General features: G+C 44.9%; 1 protein-coding gene across 1 annotated transcript in view; it reads right to left on the bottom strand.

The window, feature by feature from the left end:
* ENTPD1 (ectonucleoside triphosphate diphosphohydrolase 1) overlaps nucleotides 1-7188 on the bottom strand; it is a 33898-nt gene extending 26710 nt beyond the window's left edge. The window contains exon 1 of the mRNA XM_081008438.1: nucleotides 7029-7188. Within this exon, the coding sequence (XP_080864564.1) occupies nucleotides 7029-7044 (16 nt within the window). The 5' untranslated portion in view covers nucleotides 7045-7188. The remainder of the gene's footprint in view (nucleotides 1-7028) is intronic.
* Between the last annotated feature and the right edge of the window lie 6499 nt (nucleotides 7189-13687).

The raw sequence follows: 13687 nt of genomic DNA, 5'->3' as shown, positions 1-13687 counted from the left end.
AACAGCAATGGTGCTCTAAACCACTGTGCCACAGAGGAACAGCTGGCTTCAGGTTGGGCATTGATGCTGCTGTCTGTGTTGCAGGCCTTGCTGCTGCCCCTCAAGGAGAGCTGCTGGACTGCCTGCAGAGCCACACGGCTGCATACACACCATACACTTAAGGCACATGACTTTCCCCAAAGAATCCTGGGAACTTTGGTTTGTTAAGGATGCGGGATATTGCAGCTCAGTGAGGGTAAACTACAGTTCCCAGGTTTCTCTGGGAGGAGATCAAGTACATTAAATGTCTGGTGTGTATATTCAACCGCAGGAACTTACAATGACCAGCAATGGTCAGCAGATGCAACAGATAGTTCCTGTGCCTAGATTCTCACTAAGGGGTGAGTAAGTACTGCTTTCTATTTTGTGTCCCCTGTCTCTGGCGCCACAAAGTCCTCTTTCGGTATTAGATAATATAGTTACCCTGGGCTGTCTTTAGCATATGTACCACCGGGGTGTGAAGATCTGCCCAGCGCCCCCAAATTTAGATTAGCCACCACCAAATTAACTTTTCTTGAGCTTTTTTGGGGGAGGGGGGAAGCAAAAGTTGTTGACTGTTTCCTGACTTGGGAATATTTGACGCTACGGAGTAACAGAACGACAAAGGAGGGAGGCAGGGATGTATACAGTAGGTATACATTTGGCGCCCCACTGAATTCGGTTACCGGGTGCCCTGCAACCCTTGCACCCCCAGGTAAAGACGGCCCTGTAGTCACCCATCGCATGTATGGAGCTGAGGCTCCTGTTGAGTATTTGCATCCTGAGTCCTCCTGAGAAGACATGGGCTAGCAATATGCCTTTCCTTATTTTGTTGTTAGCCCTGGCTGTTTACACAGAGTTTTGTGCAGCATGCCGTTTCATCACAGGCCCCATCATCAAAATCCCCACATGTGTGTTCTAAATTCTTTAGACATGAGGACAGGGTGATATAACCCTATGTCATGCAAGATGCGTATGCTCCTTGGATGAGGTTTATAGACCGGCGGTGGTGTGCTGTAACGGACTCTAGAGAGTGAATCAGAATCCTATCCTCCAGGGAATGGAGGAAGAGGAGGCACACCTTCAAAGATCTGAGCATCAACAAAGATCTCTTTCTCTGCAGTTTCTCGCACTGCCTCTGGACATATGCTTTCCAAACAGCTCACTTTCAGATAGTTCAGGTTACAGGGTCCCTTTGCACCCAGCCATTTCTAAGCATTTTTTAACAGCTTTGTATTTAAAATCTTGTCTGGCAGTCAAAGGAGTTCAGGATTTCCATGCAGGTGAGAGAGAGAAATGGAGGGAGACACTGCCCCATCCTTCCTTCTCCAGCCTGCTTGGTTTCTGTTCTACCTACAGAGAAAGGAACATGCAATGGACTAGCAGAGGGTGGGGCAGAATGATCCTGAACTATTCAGAAGCCGACCGTCTCTGACATTGGAGGAAGAACATAGTCATCAGGTTTTGCTGTTGATTGCCTTATCTCTCATGAATTTGTCTAATCCTCTTTTAATGCTAAGCAAGTTGGTGGCCATTCCTGCCTCTTGTGGGAGTGAACACCATGGTTACGCAATGCGTTATGTGATGTGAAAATGCACGCTGCTGGACTCATAGTGGGCCACTATAAAACTTTGCAAGCTAATAACTTTTGTGGGTTTATTTACCATACTGTTTTGTACTGTAATGGGACACAACGTCGGCTCTTTTAAGAACCCGGCCAACATTTCCATTACATTTCAGTGTTGTTATGAAATGTTCCTGAAGTATGCTAAGAAGCATGGCAAAGTTCTTGTCAGCTCCTTCCTCATAAAAGACAAATGAATGCTAAATTTTTCCAGCTGCGCTTCACATTGCAGAAATTGAAAATAATGTGAATTCTATATTTTTCTGCATACTGCTGAAGGGGTTTTGGAAAATGGTGGTGTGTTCCTTCCACTCATGATATTTTGTGGGCTTATCATTCTGAAAAGCTGGGGGGAGGGATATATAGGGTTTTTAAAAAGCGTTTGAATTTAGCTCAGCCTCTCCTCTCTTTCTCATCTCTCTCTGCCTTCTGCTTGAAAACGAGACATTTGACACCCTGTCATTTGGATAATGAACATGAATAACAGCCTCTGTTGTTTATTCCATCATGGAAAAGAATTTTTTTTATATAAGAGAAGCATCATCACGACTTTATCAGCCTCTTCCAACCTCCAATCTGTTTGGGTTCTTGCAAAGGACTTGATGAGAACAAGATAACAATTTTGTGGGTTGTCTAACCTGGGAAGCAGACTATGCAGTAAACACTTGCATGATGACTATGTAACATCTAGTCAGACACAAGCAATTAGGGAAATGGTTTGCCAAACACTTAGCATATTTGAGTTCTGCTGTTCAGTGCTATGGGGAGTTTCTTGCTCTCTAGAAATGCTTCTTTCATATCCATGTGGAGAAAGAAGGCAGTTTTGACTTCACCACATACTACGAGACACTCTCTGCTTGGTGTCTGGAGTAAGTACTGTCCACAAAGTTGCATCTTGTGGAGACCACCCAGGAACACACAATTTGCATCTCCTACAGGCACAGTATGACTCCGGCAGGCACAGTTATGTTGAAGACACGACTCCAACAGGATCTAGCCCTCTTTGCTTTCCTCCTGAAAGCAGCAACCAGTTGAGGCAGATACTTCTCCTGCCCTTCTCTGATGCTCTGCAGTGGTGACCAAAAATAGTTGCATGCAATTGATGGTGAGTTTTCCTTTTCCCCATCTCCAGACCTGACAGGGTTCAAACTCAAGTGGGACCTGCATGCAGGGTCTGAAAGCTCAGTAACGAGACTTGTTATTAACATAGTAGTACTGGAAATTTTATCTGACAAGACTTTTACCTGTCTGTTCATCATCATCATTAAGAGCTGACCGAAGGAAAGAGATAGGGGATTTACAAGCCAGACTTTCAGGAAGTCTCTAGAAACCAGCATGGTAAAACAGATAACGTGACCTGATAGATCCCTGTTGTAGACAAGAGGTTCTAAGGTTTGCTTGTTCTGTGTTCTAAGCAACCAAGGAGGTGAAGCCTCCCTTAAGCCCACCATCATTTCACCTAACCGCACTGAAATCTTCAGGCAGAGGCTAGCTAAGTATTTGTTGGTGATGCTCTAGAGATGCACTTTTTGCATCCACCAAGTTGAACCAGGGAGCCGACAAGATCCCCTCCTGCTTTGTGATTCTGGGCTCAGACTTATCTTGCTTTAGGTCCTGGGTCTTACCCTCACCGATTTGTCAGAAACCTGATTGGGCATCTTTCACTGGACAGTTGGTATTGCATGACCATTATGGTGAAGAAAGGTCACAGTCACAGCATACATTGAAAGCACATTTATTCAACTTTAAGGGTCATGGCTTTCCCCAAATAATCCTAGGAACTCTTGCTTACTCCTCACAGAGCTACAATTCCCAGCACCCTGGGCAGAGGAGGAATGATGGAGACCACCTCCCTATCCTGACCCTTTCAGAGAAGTCACAGCTCTGAGGCGGATGAGGAGAAAAGTTGGGAAATCATGGGAGAGCCAGAGCAACACCTGGCTGACAGATTGTCATTAGAAAGCTTTCCAGACCCTCCATCTTCCAGAACCTGGCAAGCCTTAAAAGTAGGAGAGCGAAGAGCTCAAAGACAGAGGGCACTTAGCAGCAAACGTAGAGGAGGTGTGATGATGATGATGAATGAGGAAGCAGGAGAGACAGGGGGGTGGAGATTCATGCAGGACAACACCATTATCTAAGAGGCTGGGTTCTACAGCCTCTCTATGTAAAGACTGAAATAAAAAAGGACTGTAATAAACTTTTCCTTGTCTTTATACTTTCTTGGGCAATCAGCCGGGAGCCACTGACAGCATCTTGACATACCCTTAACAAACTACAGTTTCTGGGATTGTTTAGAGGAAGCCCTGTGCTTTAAATCTCAGATTTGAACCATACATTAAAAGGAACCATGGTTTGCACTAAGTACATCAACACTACTTTCCTACATGCATTTCCCAGCTGCTCAGAGCCTCAGTCTCTAAATGCAGTGGCCTCTGGAGGAGGAATAATGGGCGTAACTAGTAGGGTTGCTGTCAAGGGTTGGCATTGCCCGGCATCTGCAAAGGGGCCCACACCCCATCAGGGGGCCAGTTGATCCAGGAACAGGCAGATAAAGCTGATGTGATTTCATCAACAGAACCTCACACCCATCTCAAAATTTTTTGTCAGTCATACAACAGTTATCCTCTGGTTACGGCATCACACAGAAGTAATCACTCAAAGGGCGATTTCATAGAAGTTAAGACTCTTCCCCAGAACCTACAGGAAGAGGTTAGCGAAGCATGTTCCTCAAATACATGAGCACTCTTTTTCTGAATACGTACTTCAAACCAACTTCTGACTATTACGAGTACCTGTTGAGCAACATATTGGGAAGAGGAGATTGACTTTCTCCTTTTCTTATCTAAGGTGATTGCTGGGGAGAGAAAGGAGTGGGAGGGAGAAGGAGCGGCAGCGTCACTCCAGGCAAATTGGATTTCCTTTCTGCCGCACTAATGGCGGAGAGGGTTTAAAGAGGGCAACCCCATCAGCATGAAGTAAAGCTTCCCCTCGTGGCTCCTCCGTTTCCTGTCCCAAGGGGAAGTGGAAGGCCACGAGCCAGGAGACCACAAAAAAGGAGAAGAGGCTTTCTTGCGTCTGCTGCAGGCAAGCCGAATGGCACAACTTTCTGGGCAACAAAGAAAAACATATAATGTGTGGGAAAGGTAACTGACAATTTTGTAACAGCCCAACTTGAGTTGCCAGCAGAAGAAACCCCCAATACAGTCATGACTCAAGAATCAGCCTTCTGTCAGGGAAAAGAGATTACTGCTATCAACAATGCAACTTATAGACAACTCTCACATTTCATTTGCTTTGGTAAATGATGCTACCCTCTATTTAAGGCTTGGGAAACTCGGCCCTCCAGATGTTTTGGGACTACAGCTCCCATCACCCCTGACCACTGGTCCTGTTAGCTAGGGATGATGGGAATTGTAGTCCCAAAACATCTGGAGGGCCGAGTTTGCCGATGCCTGCTCTATATTCCTATGAAGAGTGTCATTGTGTACATTTGTTACTACCGGCGGACCAATTTCTGCTTTCACAGCTTTCCAGCTCCTCCACAACTCACACCTGTCCCTTGATGCAGCCACTGCTTTCCACCAGCACTTTTTGCAAAACAAACAAAAGCCACTTTGCTCTGACAGCAGTGAAGCCAGAAAAGCCTGAGCTGCTTTGCATTCCCTTCTCAAGTGACTGCAGCAGCAGGGGTTGTGGATTGCATCTCCCATCAGCCTCAGCCAGCCTGGCCAATGGTCAGGAATGATGGGAGATGTGGTGAACACCTGGAGGGCACCACGTTGGTGACTCCTGCTGCGCACGTGCACATAGGTAGAAAACTGCTGTACACTAGATCAGAATTTGGTGATCTAGCCCAGTAGTGACAACAGGTCTCCAGGGTCCCAGGCAAAGAAGCTTTCCCATGACAAAGGGTCTGGAAACCAAGCCGTATGAGAAATAGTTGAGGTCGTTGGCAATGTTTAGCCTGGAGAAGAGAAGAACAAGAGATGATATGATAGCCATCTTCAGATACCTGAATGGTGGAGCAAGCTTGTTTTCAGGAGGATAGAACCTGAACCAATGGATTCAATTTATGAGAAAGGAGATTCCAACTCAATATTAGGGATAACTTTCTGGTTGTAAAAGCTGTTTGATAGTGGAACAGGCCACCCTGGAAGATTGTGGACACTTCACTGGAGCTTTTTAAACAGAGTTTGGACGGCCATCTGTCAAAGATTCCTTAGCCATGATTCCTGCATTGCAAGGGGTTGGACTAGATTATCGTTGGGGGATCCCTTCCAACTTTACAATTCTATGACCCTGCCCTATGCTCCCTGACTCTATAACCAGAAAAGGCAAAGAACAGAACCCAAGACCTTTCGCATGCAAAGCATATGTTTCACCACTAAGCTACAATCCTTCCCTCTTGGATGCAGCGATGACACCGAGAGTGACAACCCTAGACACATAAAAGCACATCGGAGCGTCTCTCCCAGAATCTGTGTCACACATTATTTTGATTAATGCAATATGGAGTGCCAAAGATAACACAAAGTAGCCGGTGTGCTGAAGAAGGAACAGTTGAATTGCTTGAGCAAAAACACCCCAAGGCACCGCTGTGTCCTCCCCACACCCTCTTACCAGGTTATGGTCATACATACAAGTACAATCTTCTCCATCTCCTTCATTCTAATCAAGGATAACAACAACCCTGCGTGGGAGACCCTGCTCCATGTCATCACCTTACATGTCCCAATTACCAGAGTTCATTTCATTGGTTCCTGACCTCCCGAGGCAAGGTCGCCCTCTCTCTGCTACAAAAACAACCACACACACACACACACACACACACTTTCATCTCTCGCTTCCCACACAGCGCAAACTAGGAGCAGAAAAAAAACCCCATGCCACTTTTACAGACTGGAAGGAATGCAGAAAACCTGCATGTTTCAGGGACTGAACTAAATCTCCTTAACGGTGAACTCATCACCTCGGGAAGCAATACACACACACACACACACACACACACACACACGAAAAGAGAGGGTTCCCCAGGGAGCTTGTGCAGCCTGCGCCCCCTCCCTGCTTGCTGGGAGACACATTCGGAAGGAAGACGCTTCCACGAGCTCCCTCTTGAATGGCAAATCCGAATGACTATACCCTCCGCATGAATATTCATGAATTCCTCAAACTTTTTTGTCTGAGTGTGTCGAGGCTGACATCACAGCCCGGCAGAGCTGCCAGCAAAAAAATCCTTCTCTCCCCCCGCCGCCTTTCAGTTTCTTCCTTTGGGGGAGAGTAGGGGGTGGGGGAGGGAAAGGAGGGGGGGGGATGCCTGGTTTCTTTCTTCTTCTTCTTCTTTTCTTCCCCCTGTTCCAATTCAGAGCGACTTATTTTGGTTCCTTACCCTTTGGCTCGTCCATCACTGCCTCCTGTGCCCACTTCCCGCTCTCCCCCCTCTCTCTCTCTCTCTCTCTCTCTCTCTCCAGCCTCCTTTGCTCAGCTTCGGTTGGCTCTGCGAGGGGCACATTCGGCGGGGCTATTTAACGGTCCAGCACTGTGGGTGGGAGGGGTTAGCTTAACTCCGCATGACTCAGAAGGAACCTAGAAGCAGGTCAGTGTTGTGCTGTGCACTCACACACAGTTAAGGCACACACACACACACACACACACACGATATCTCAGGGTTTCAGCCTGCTCTAGTCCCCCAGGGCCTCAAGTGCCACACACCCCTTTTTTGTTGGCAGCTGAGGTGCCTTTTATCCAAATACTAGCACGCTTTGCCTCCCCAACTTGGAGAGCCGCAACCAGAGGCAGATAGATGCATATCTATCTCCCTGTGGCCGGTCCTTTGCGGGGAGAACAGTGACTTTGCTGTGTACAAAACAATGGCTTGCCTGCCTCTGAAGTTGCCTAGCACTCAAGAGACAGTACAGGAGTGGGAGACGTGTTCATGGCCAGGCCTCCTGGCCTCCCCCAATTCTGCTAGCTTCCAGGCTATGGGTGTAGCCAAGGGGGGTGCAGGAGGGCAAGGGGGCAGCTCCCCCCCCCCCCAGATCAAGTAAATCAATAACTAACTGAGGTTCTGCTCCCCCCCCCAACATGAAGCCTGCCCACCCCACCCCCAACATAAATCCTGGCTACACCCATGTTCTTGGCTTATAAATATTGTCGTCGATTTATTACCGTTATTTATCCCCCACCTTTCAGGATACAACAACCCCACCCCCCGGTGACTTAATAAGTAACAAATAGCAAGGTAACAAGTAACAAGTTACGTAACGAAATTGCTTAACAAGTAACATTTGCAAATAACAAAGCTCACAAACAATATTAACGTATAAATGTAGCATGTGCAAATATTAGACTAAGCCTATGCTCAGTGATATTGGTCTTCCACCCAGAACACCACCTCCATCCTGGTTTATATCAAATGGAGGTTTATTCGCCATAATTCTTTTAAAAAAATAAAACAACAACAAAACCCTTATTTTCATTTGATTAAATTGTTTGAGATAAAAATTGCCTATAGTGCAGGAAGGCACTATAGAAACGAAATATAGAATCAGATGCAGAGCGGTGGGGTAACTACAAAGAGTCTCATGACATCTGAAAGACTTATCATACTTGTAATGGCATAAGGTTGCAGCCCACTTCATCAAACACATTCATTTATCTCCTGAGTTGCAGGTATCCCTATGCATTGGGTGTGTGCATAGACAGTGAGATCAGAAGGAAAGGAAATGCCAAAAGGTACAGCTGCCAATAATTACGTTATCAACAGTTGTTGATGACAACACAGACATCCTGGCATTGGCAAGCTAATCAACATATGTTGCATGGGTTGTTTTGTTTTTTTTAAATCCTTTGTCCTGATTTGTTCCACAAGTGATAGCACTGAACTTCTCAATGGATTGTGTTTAGTAGTTTCATATTGCAGTCTCCCTTTGAAGTTCCTTTGTTGCCCAATGAACATTTTAAGTTCAGGTATAGTGTGTCCTGGGAGGTTCAAATATGCACCCACTAGTTTTTGCATACCCTATATATTGGTAGCGTGAAATTTCCGATGTCAGAGTTTTAAAAAATGAGTTTGCTTCAGTGTGTGTGTCCTAAAACTGTGTTTCAAGTCAAGTTTGCACAGTGTTGTACACATCATTATGATTTGATGTGGTTCCATCCCCACCAGCCTTCCACCCACCCACCCACCCACCCACCCCACTCCTATTGATGAAGCTTTTATCCCTCCAACTCTGCCCCACTAGAAACCATCTTTCTGTGGCTGCCATCTGCAGCCATGGGATTTACTCCCGGGTGGGTTAAACCACAGAGCCTAGGACTTGCCGATCAGAAGGTTGGCGGTTTGAATCCCCGCCACGGGGTGAGCTCCCATTGCTCTGTCCCTGCTCCTGCCAACCTAGCAGTTCGAAAGCATGTCAAGTGCAAATAGATAAATAGGTACCGCTCTGGCGGGAAGGTAAACAGTGTTTCCATGCGCTGCTCTGGTTCGCCAGAAGCACCTTAGTCATGCTGGCCACATGACCCGGAAGCTGTACGCTGGCTCCCTTGGCCAATAAAGCGAGATGAGCGCCGCAACCCCAGAGTCGGTAACGACTGGACCTAACGGTCAGGGGCCCTTTACCTTTACCTTAAGAGAAGAAAAGTCTAAGTGAAACACAACAGAAGTAAAGTTTAAACCTATCCTTAGCATTTATAGCCCCTCTTTTGACCTACAGACAACTCACCTACTACCACCTTTTAAAAAGCCAGCAATCTATTTTTTTCCTTCGGTGAGCAGTGGCTGTTGCAACTGATGTGATCTTGTGCAGAATGGGCTGTTGTTATTGGCAAGAGAGGCATGGAGGGAGGGAGCTGTTTGGAAGCCCCACGGAATCCAATAGAACATACTTCTGAGCAAACATGGTTTAAAAGGCAGTCTTAGTTCTAAATCAACAGAATTAGGACAAGATGGCAGGTAGTGGCGGTGGATGGGAAGTGGGGTGCTCCTTTGTGATACCCCACCTGATATTTGGAATGTATGACTACCCCAATAAACATTTTCATCGTATAATTCCTCCTGGAATTCACCACACATTGTAAAATAAGTGAAGCTGGCTTGAGGAGAAAACTGCGTCAAAGTGCAGTATTTTATACGCTGGTCTACAACCGTAATAAAGATTTGTTGTTGTCATTGCAGTAATTTAGGAAAATAAACTATGAGATGCTTAGAGATTGAGGGTAATATCTAGTGTACAAAGAGTACATGCATTTAGCATTCCTTGAATGAGCCTCATGCTCCTGATCTGCCCTCCTCCTCTGGTGTGACTATAAGGAGATTCAGGAGTTTTGCTACTATTTTCAGCTAGCTATGGTTTGTCATAGGCAAACCCAGATAAATTGTGGTTAGTTTTAACTATCGTTTAAATAAACAATCCAACGTCAATGGCTTCCCTAAACCATTGTTAAGATTAACCATAGTTATGAACCTTGCATATAACAAACCACATCTACAGTTAGTTGAAAATGAGAGGGAAAACTTACGATTTTTCCTTATGCCCGCCCCGGAAGAGAGGAGAACACACAAGCCTAAGGCTCATGTACATAATGCTATGCTAAAATATGTGTGATTCAGGCAGTCGTTTTTCTGACTGTTTGCCTCAGTTTCACTTCTTTAAAATCTTACATAGTCCTGAATGGCTGGATATCACCATCTTTAGTTTAAATTCTCTTCTTACAAAGAACAATACAGGAGTCACATGCCCTGTCCTATTCAATTGACATTCTAGCCTCAGGAAACAGTGGTTTATTCCGCTGTAGGTTCAGAGCACACAGAAGTGTGTGTATGGGGGGGGGGGGGAATATGCTATTTCCCACATGAGAGGGTAGAGTTGTGATGAGTCAGCTCCACTTCAGGTCGCATGGGTGACATTCATTTGTGGACATGTGGTAAGCAGAAAATGAACACTACTCAGCTTGCTAAGCCTTTTCCACAGGTTATGCAGTCAATTGTTATTTGCTCACAGGGTTTTTAAACCACAAGCCGTCTGCTTCTGCTTGCAAGAAGCTGGCTAATTAGGGCTTTTCTGCATGGTTAGCTTTTTATCCATTAAAACTGTGGCTGCTTTTATTTGTACTGCACAGTTCATACACCTGATTTTGGGTACTGCTAGGTTTACTCAGGAGTCTTTGCTGAGGTACATTGTAAAAAGCATTTTTTGCAATCCCAAGTACACTATGCTTTTCCATGTGAGCTACAGAAGCAGCTCTTTTGTGCTAATTCTCAACATTATTGTTATTATTATTATTATTATTTAGAAAAGAGAAGTGTCATTTCCCATCCCAGTACAAGGAGATACTCATTTGAGAGCTGAAGCACAAGTGGCTACACATCTTTGGGCTGGCAAGCAACTGCCAGGAGTTCTGATCCCTACAGTTACGTGGCATCACGAGGAAACAATGCTGTCCTGCAGTTCCTCAAAAACTATTTTAGTTAGATGAGGAAAATGAGGAAGTATAATTAAAGTATATTTTCCTAACATTGGGAAAGCTCCTCAAAGTCGCATTCCTGTTTTAAATTTTGTTCTCTTACAAATTTTGTTCTCTTAGGCTGGAGTCTAAGGAATGGGGAGGAGCAGGGACATGGTACCAGGAGACAAATGCAAAATTTGTGGGCCAGGCCATTCCCAGTTCTAATAAAAAGGCAGTCATGCTGTATGAGGCCAAACTAAAATGTAAATGTAAAGGTACCCCTGACCATTAGGTCCAGTCGCGAACAACTCTGCGGTTGCAGCGCTCATCTTGCTCTATAGGCCAAGGGAGCTGGCGTTTGTCTGCAGACAGCTTCTGGGTCATGTGGCCAGCATGACTAAGCCACTTCTAGCGAACCAGAGCAGTGCACGGAAATGCAGTTTAACTTCCCGCCAGAGCGGTACTTGACGTGCTTTCGAACGGCTAGGTGGGCAGGAGCTGGAACCAAACAACGGGAGCTCACCCCATCTCAGGGATTTGAACAGCTGACCTTCTGATCGGCAAGCCCTAGGCTCTGTGATTTAGACCACAGCACCACCCGCCAAACTGCAGATGGTCAAATTCTCTTCTGGTTTTATTTCTGGATTTTCTCTATTAGTTTTTATCCTATCCAGAATCCTAGATATTTTAGTCTGGTTATAATTTAAATGTTTGGTCCTTTGCTGGATTTTTGCTACAAATCCACACATTACATCTTGGGTAATAAAGACATATCCTTGTATATTCTAGTCTTTACTTCAGGATCCAGGATCCCTTACCATATAAATGGGAATTCCATCTTTCTCACAGTTAAATGAAACCTTTTCTCTTTAGGCAGTGACATATTTTACAGAAACTACAGGCAATACAGTTTTTCAAAAACTTGCCCCACAACTTGTAGTCTCTTGAGTCTAATCCAATCAAGATTGGCTAGATAGGTAGCAGACAGCAATTCTATGCAGTTACCTAAGTGTAAGTCTCATTGAACTTAATGGGATTTACTACTGAGTAGGTATGTAAATGATTGCAGCCTTCACTAAGCACAAAATATTTTCCCCTTACCACAAACCCCGCATGCTGAATCATCACATCTGGGTTTTTCCTGCTAGTATCCCCCAGACAAGTGGCAACATCAACTCATGTTTTTTTAAACAGTTCTCTGGTTTCTAATGGACTTTACTGCACTATCGCTCTTGTTACAGCTGACTGTACAAGGACGGTTTAAAGTTGAACTTGCACAGGGACTTGCCACATGCCCTCTTGAGGCATTGGCATGCCTTTCCCAACTTCCTTATGCTAAAAAGCATGCCTTAAATAAAAGAAACACAGAGCAGCACTACTTTCTAGGGAGAAATGTTTTTCTCTAAACAGTGCCACAGGCAATGTATTAGAACATAAAGGGACTTTTCATGGCGTCTCAATTTGTAATGTATTTTAAAAGCCCCAGATACACCAGTGATCTGTGCCAGTGAGACTTGAGCTTGCCGTTGTAAATATGAGCCTGTATACAACTCAGGTAGTGTGGAATCCATTAGGGTCGCCTCTAGACCGCCAATATTTTGCAGGGATGATTTAATAGCATACTGGATATTTTGATTTACACAATTAAAGTGGAGTAAAGTGCTCCAGCACAACAAATTCACTTAAAAAACCAAAACCAAAACTGAACTTTGCGGTTCAGAAAGTGCCTGGGAAATGCACTCAAAAAGTGTGGGATAAACAGCTGCTTAACAGGAAGATGCATAGCCACTGTGCAAGCAAGTTAGGGTGAATGCTCAATAAACATATTGTCTGGAGTAGACCTATGAAGCCCTGATCTCTAGACCCACCATTCTAATGTGGCTTCTTCTCTCTGGGGTCATTTTACAAGAGGAGAAGGGTTTTGTTTTGTTTTGTTTTGTTTTGTTTTCAGTCTGAACATTAGAGGAGGAAAGAGATTACCCTCCTAGAACATTAAAATACATGAAAACCTTAACACTGGGCCTATAGATACTTAGGTGAATGTGCTATGGCCAGCTTGCTTCTTCAAAAAATGCTTTTGACTTGTTTAGGGGTGTTTGTCAAAGGCAGAAAACATTAAACATTTCTGCAAAACTTTGAAAAACTGATCACCGTCCACTTTGAATTCTAATAACTACACAGACAACTATAGAGGGTGTTTTAGAATAATAAAGAAAGAAGAGGAAATTGGGTGTGGGGTCAATATATGCTCAGTGTCTGGGCAAATAATTAGATCTGGAAGCAAGAAGTGAAAGTCTGACAAATTGCCTGCCAGGCTTCTTTTGCTGGGGCAGCATAAAGTTATCACAAAGCTTCCTGTTTCCAGCTAGTGACAATCTTACAATTGCCGAAGGCTAAAGTCAACAAAGTTCCACCATCGTAATTGGCACCAAGACAGAAGTTGCTGTGTTGGCGCCTAGAGTGTGGGCTTGTCCACATTTCTGCCTACCCCATGCTTTCTAGGCATGGGTCCGAGTGGTTCTGCATTTGCCCCGCAGCTTTCCCCTGGAAAACACACTCTTCACCACTGCACAGGAACAAATGGCAATCTGCAGAAAACCT

The sequence above is a fragment of the Podarcis pityusensis genome (assembly GCF_964106645.2).
Source record: "Podarcis pityusensis genome assembly, chromosome: 5".
In the NCBI taxonomy this organism is placed as follows: domain Eukaryota; kingdom Metazoa; phylum Chordata; class Lepidosauria; order Squamata; family Lacertidae; genus Podarcis; species Podarcis pityusensis.
This window is presented reverse-complemented; position numbering and strand designations above follow the sequence as displayed.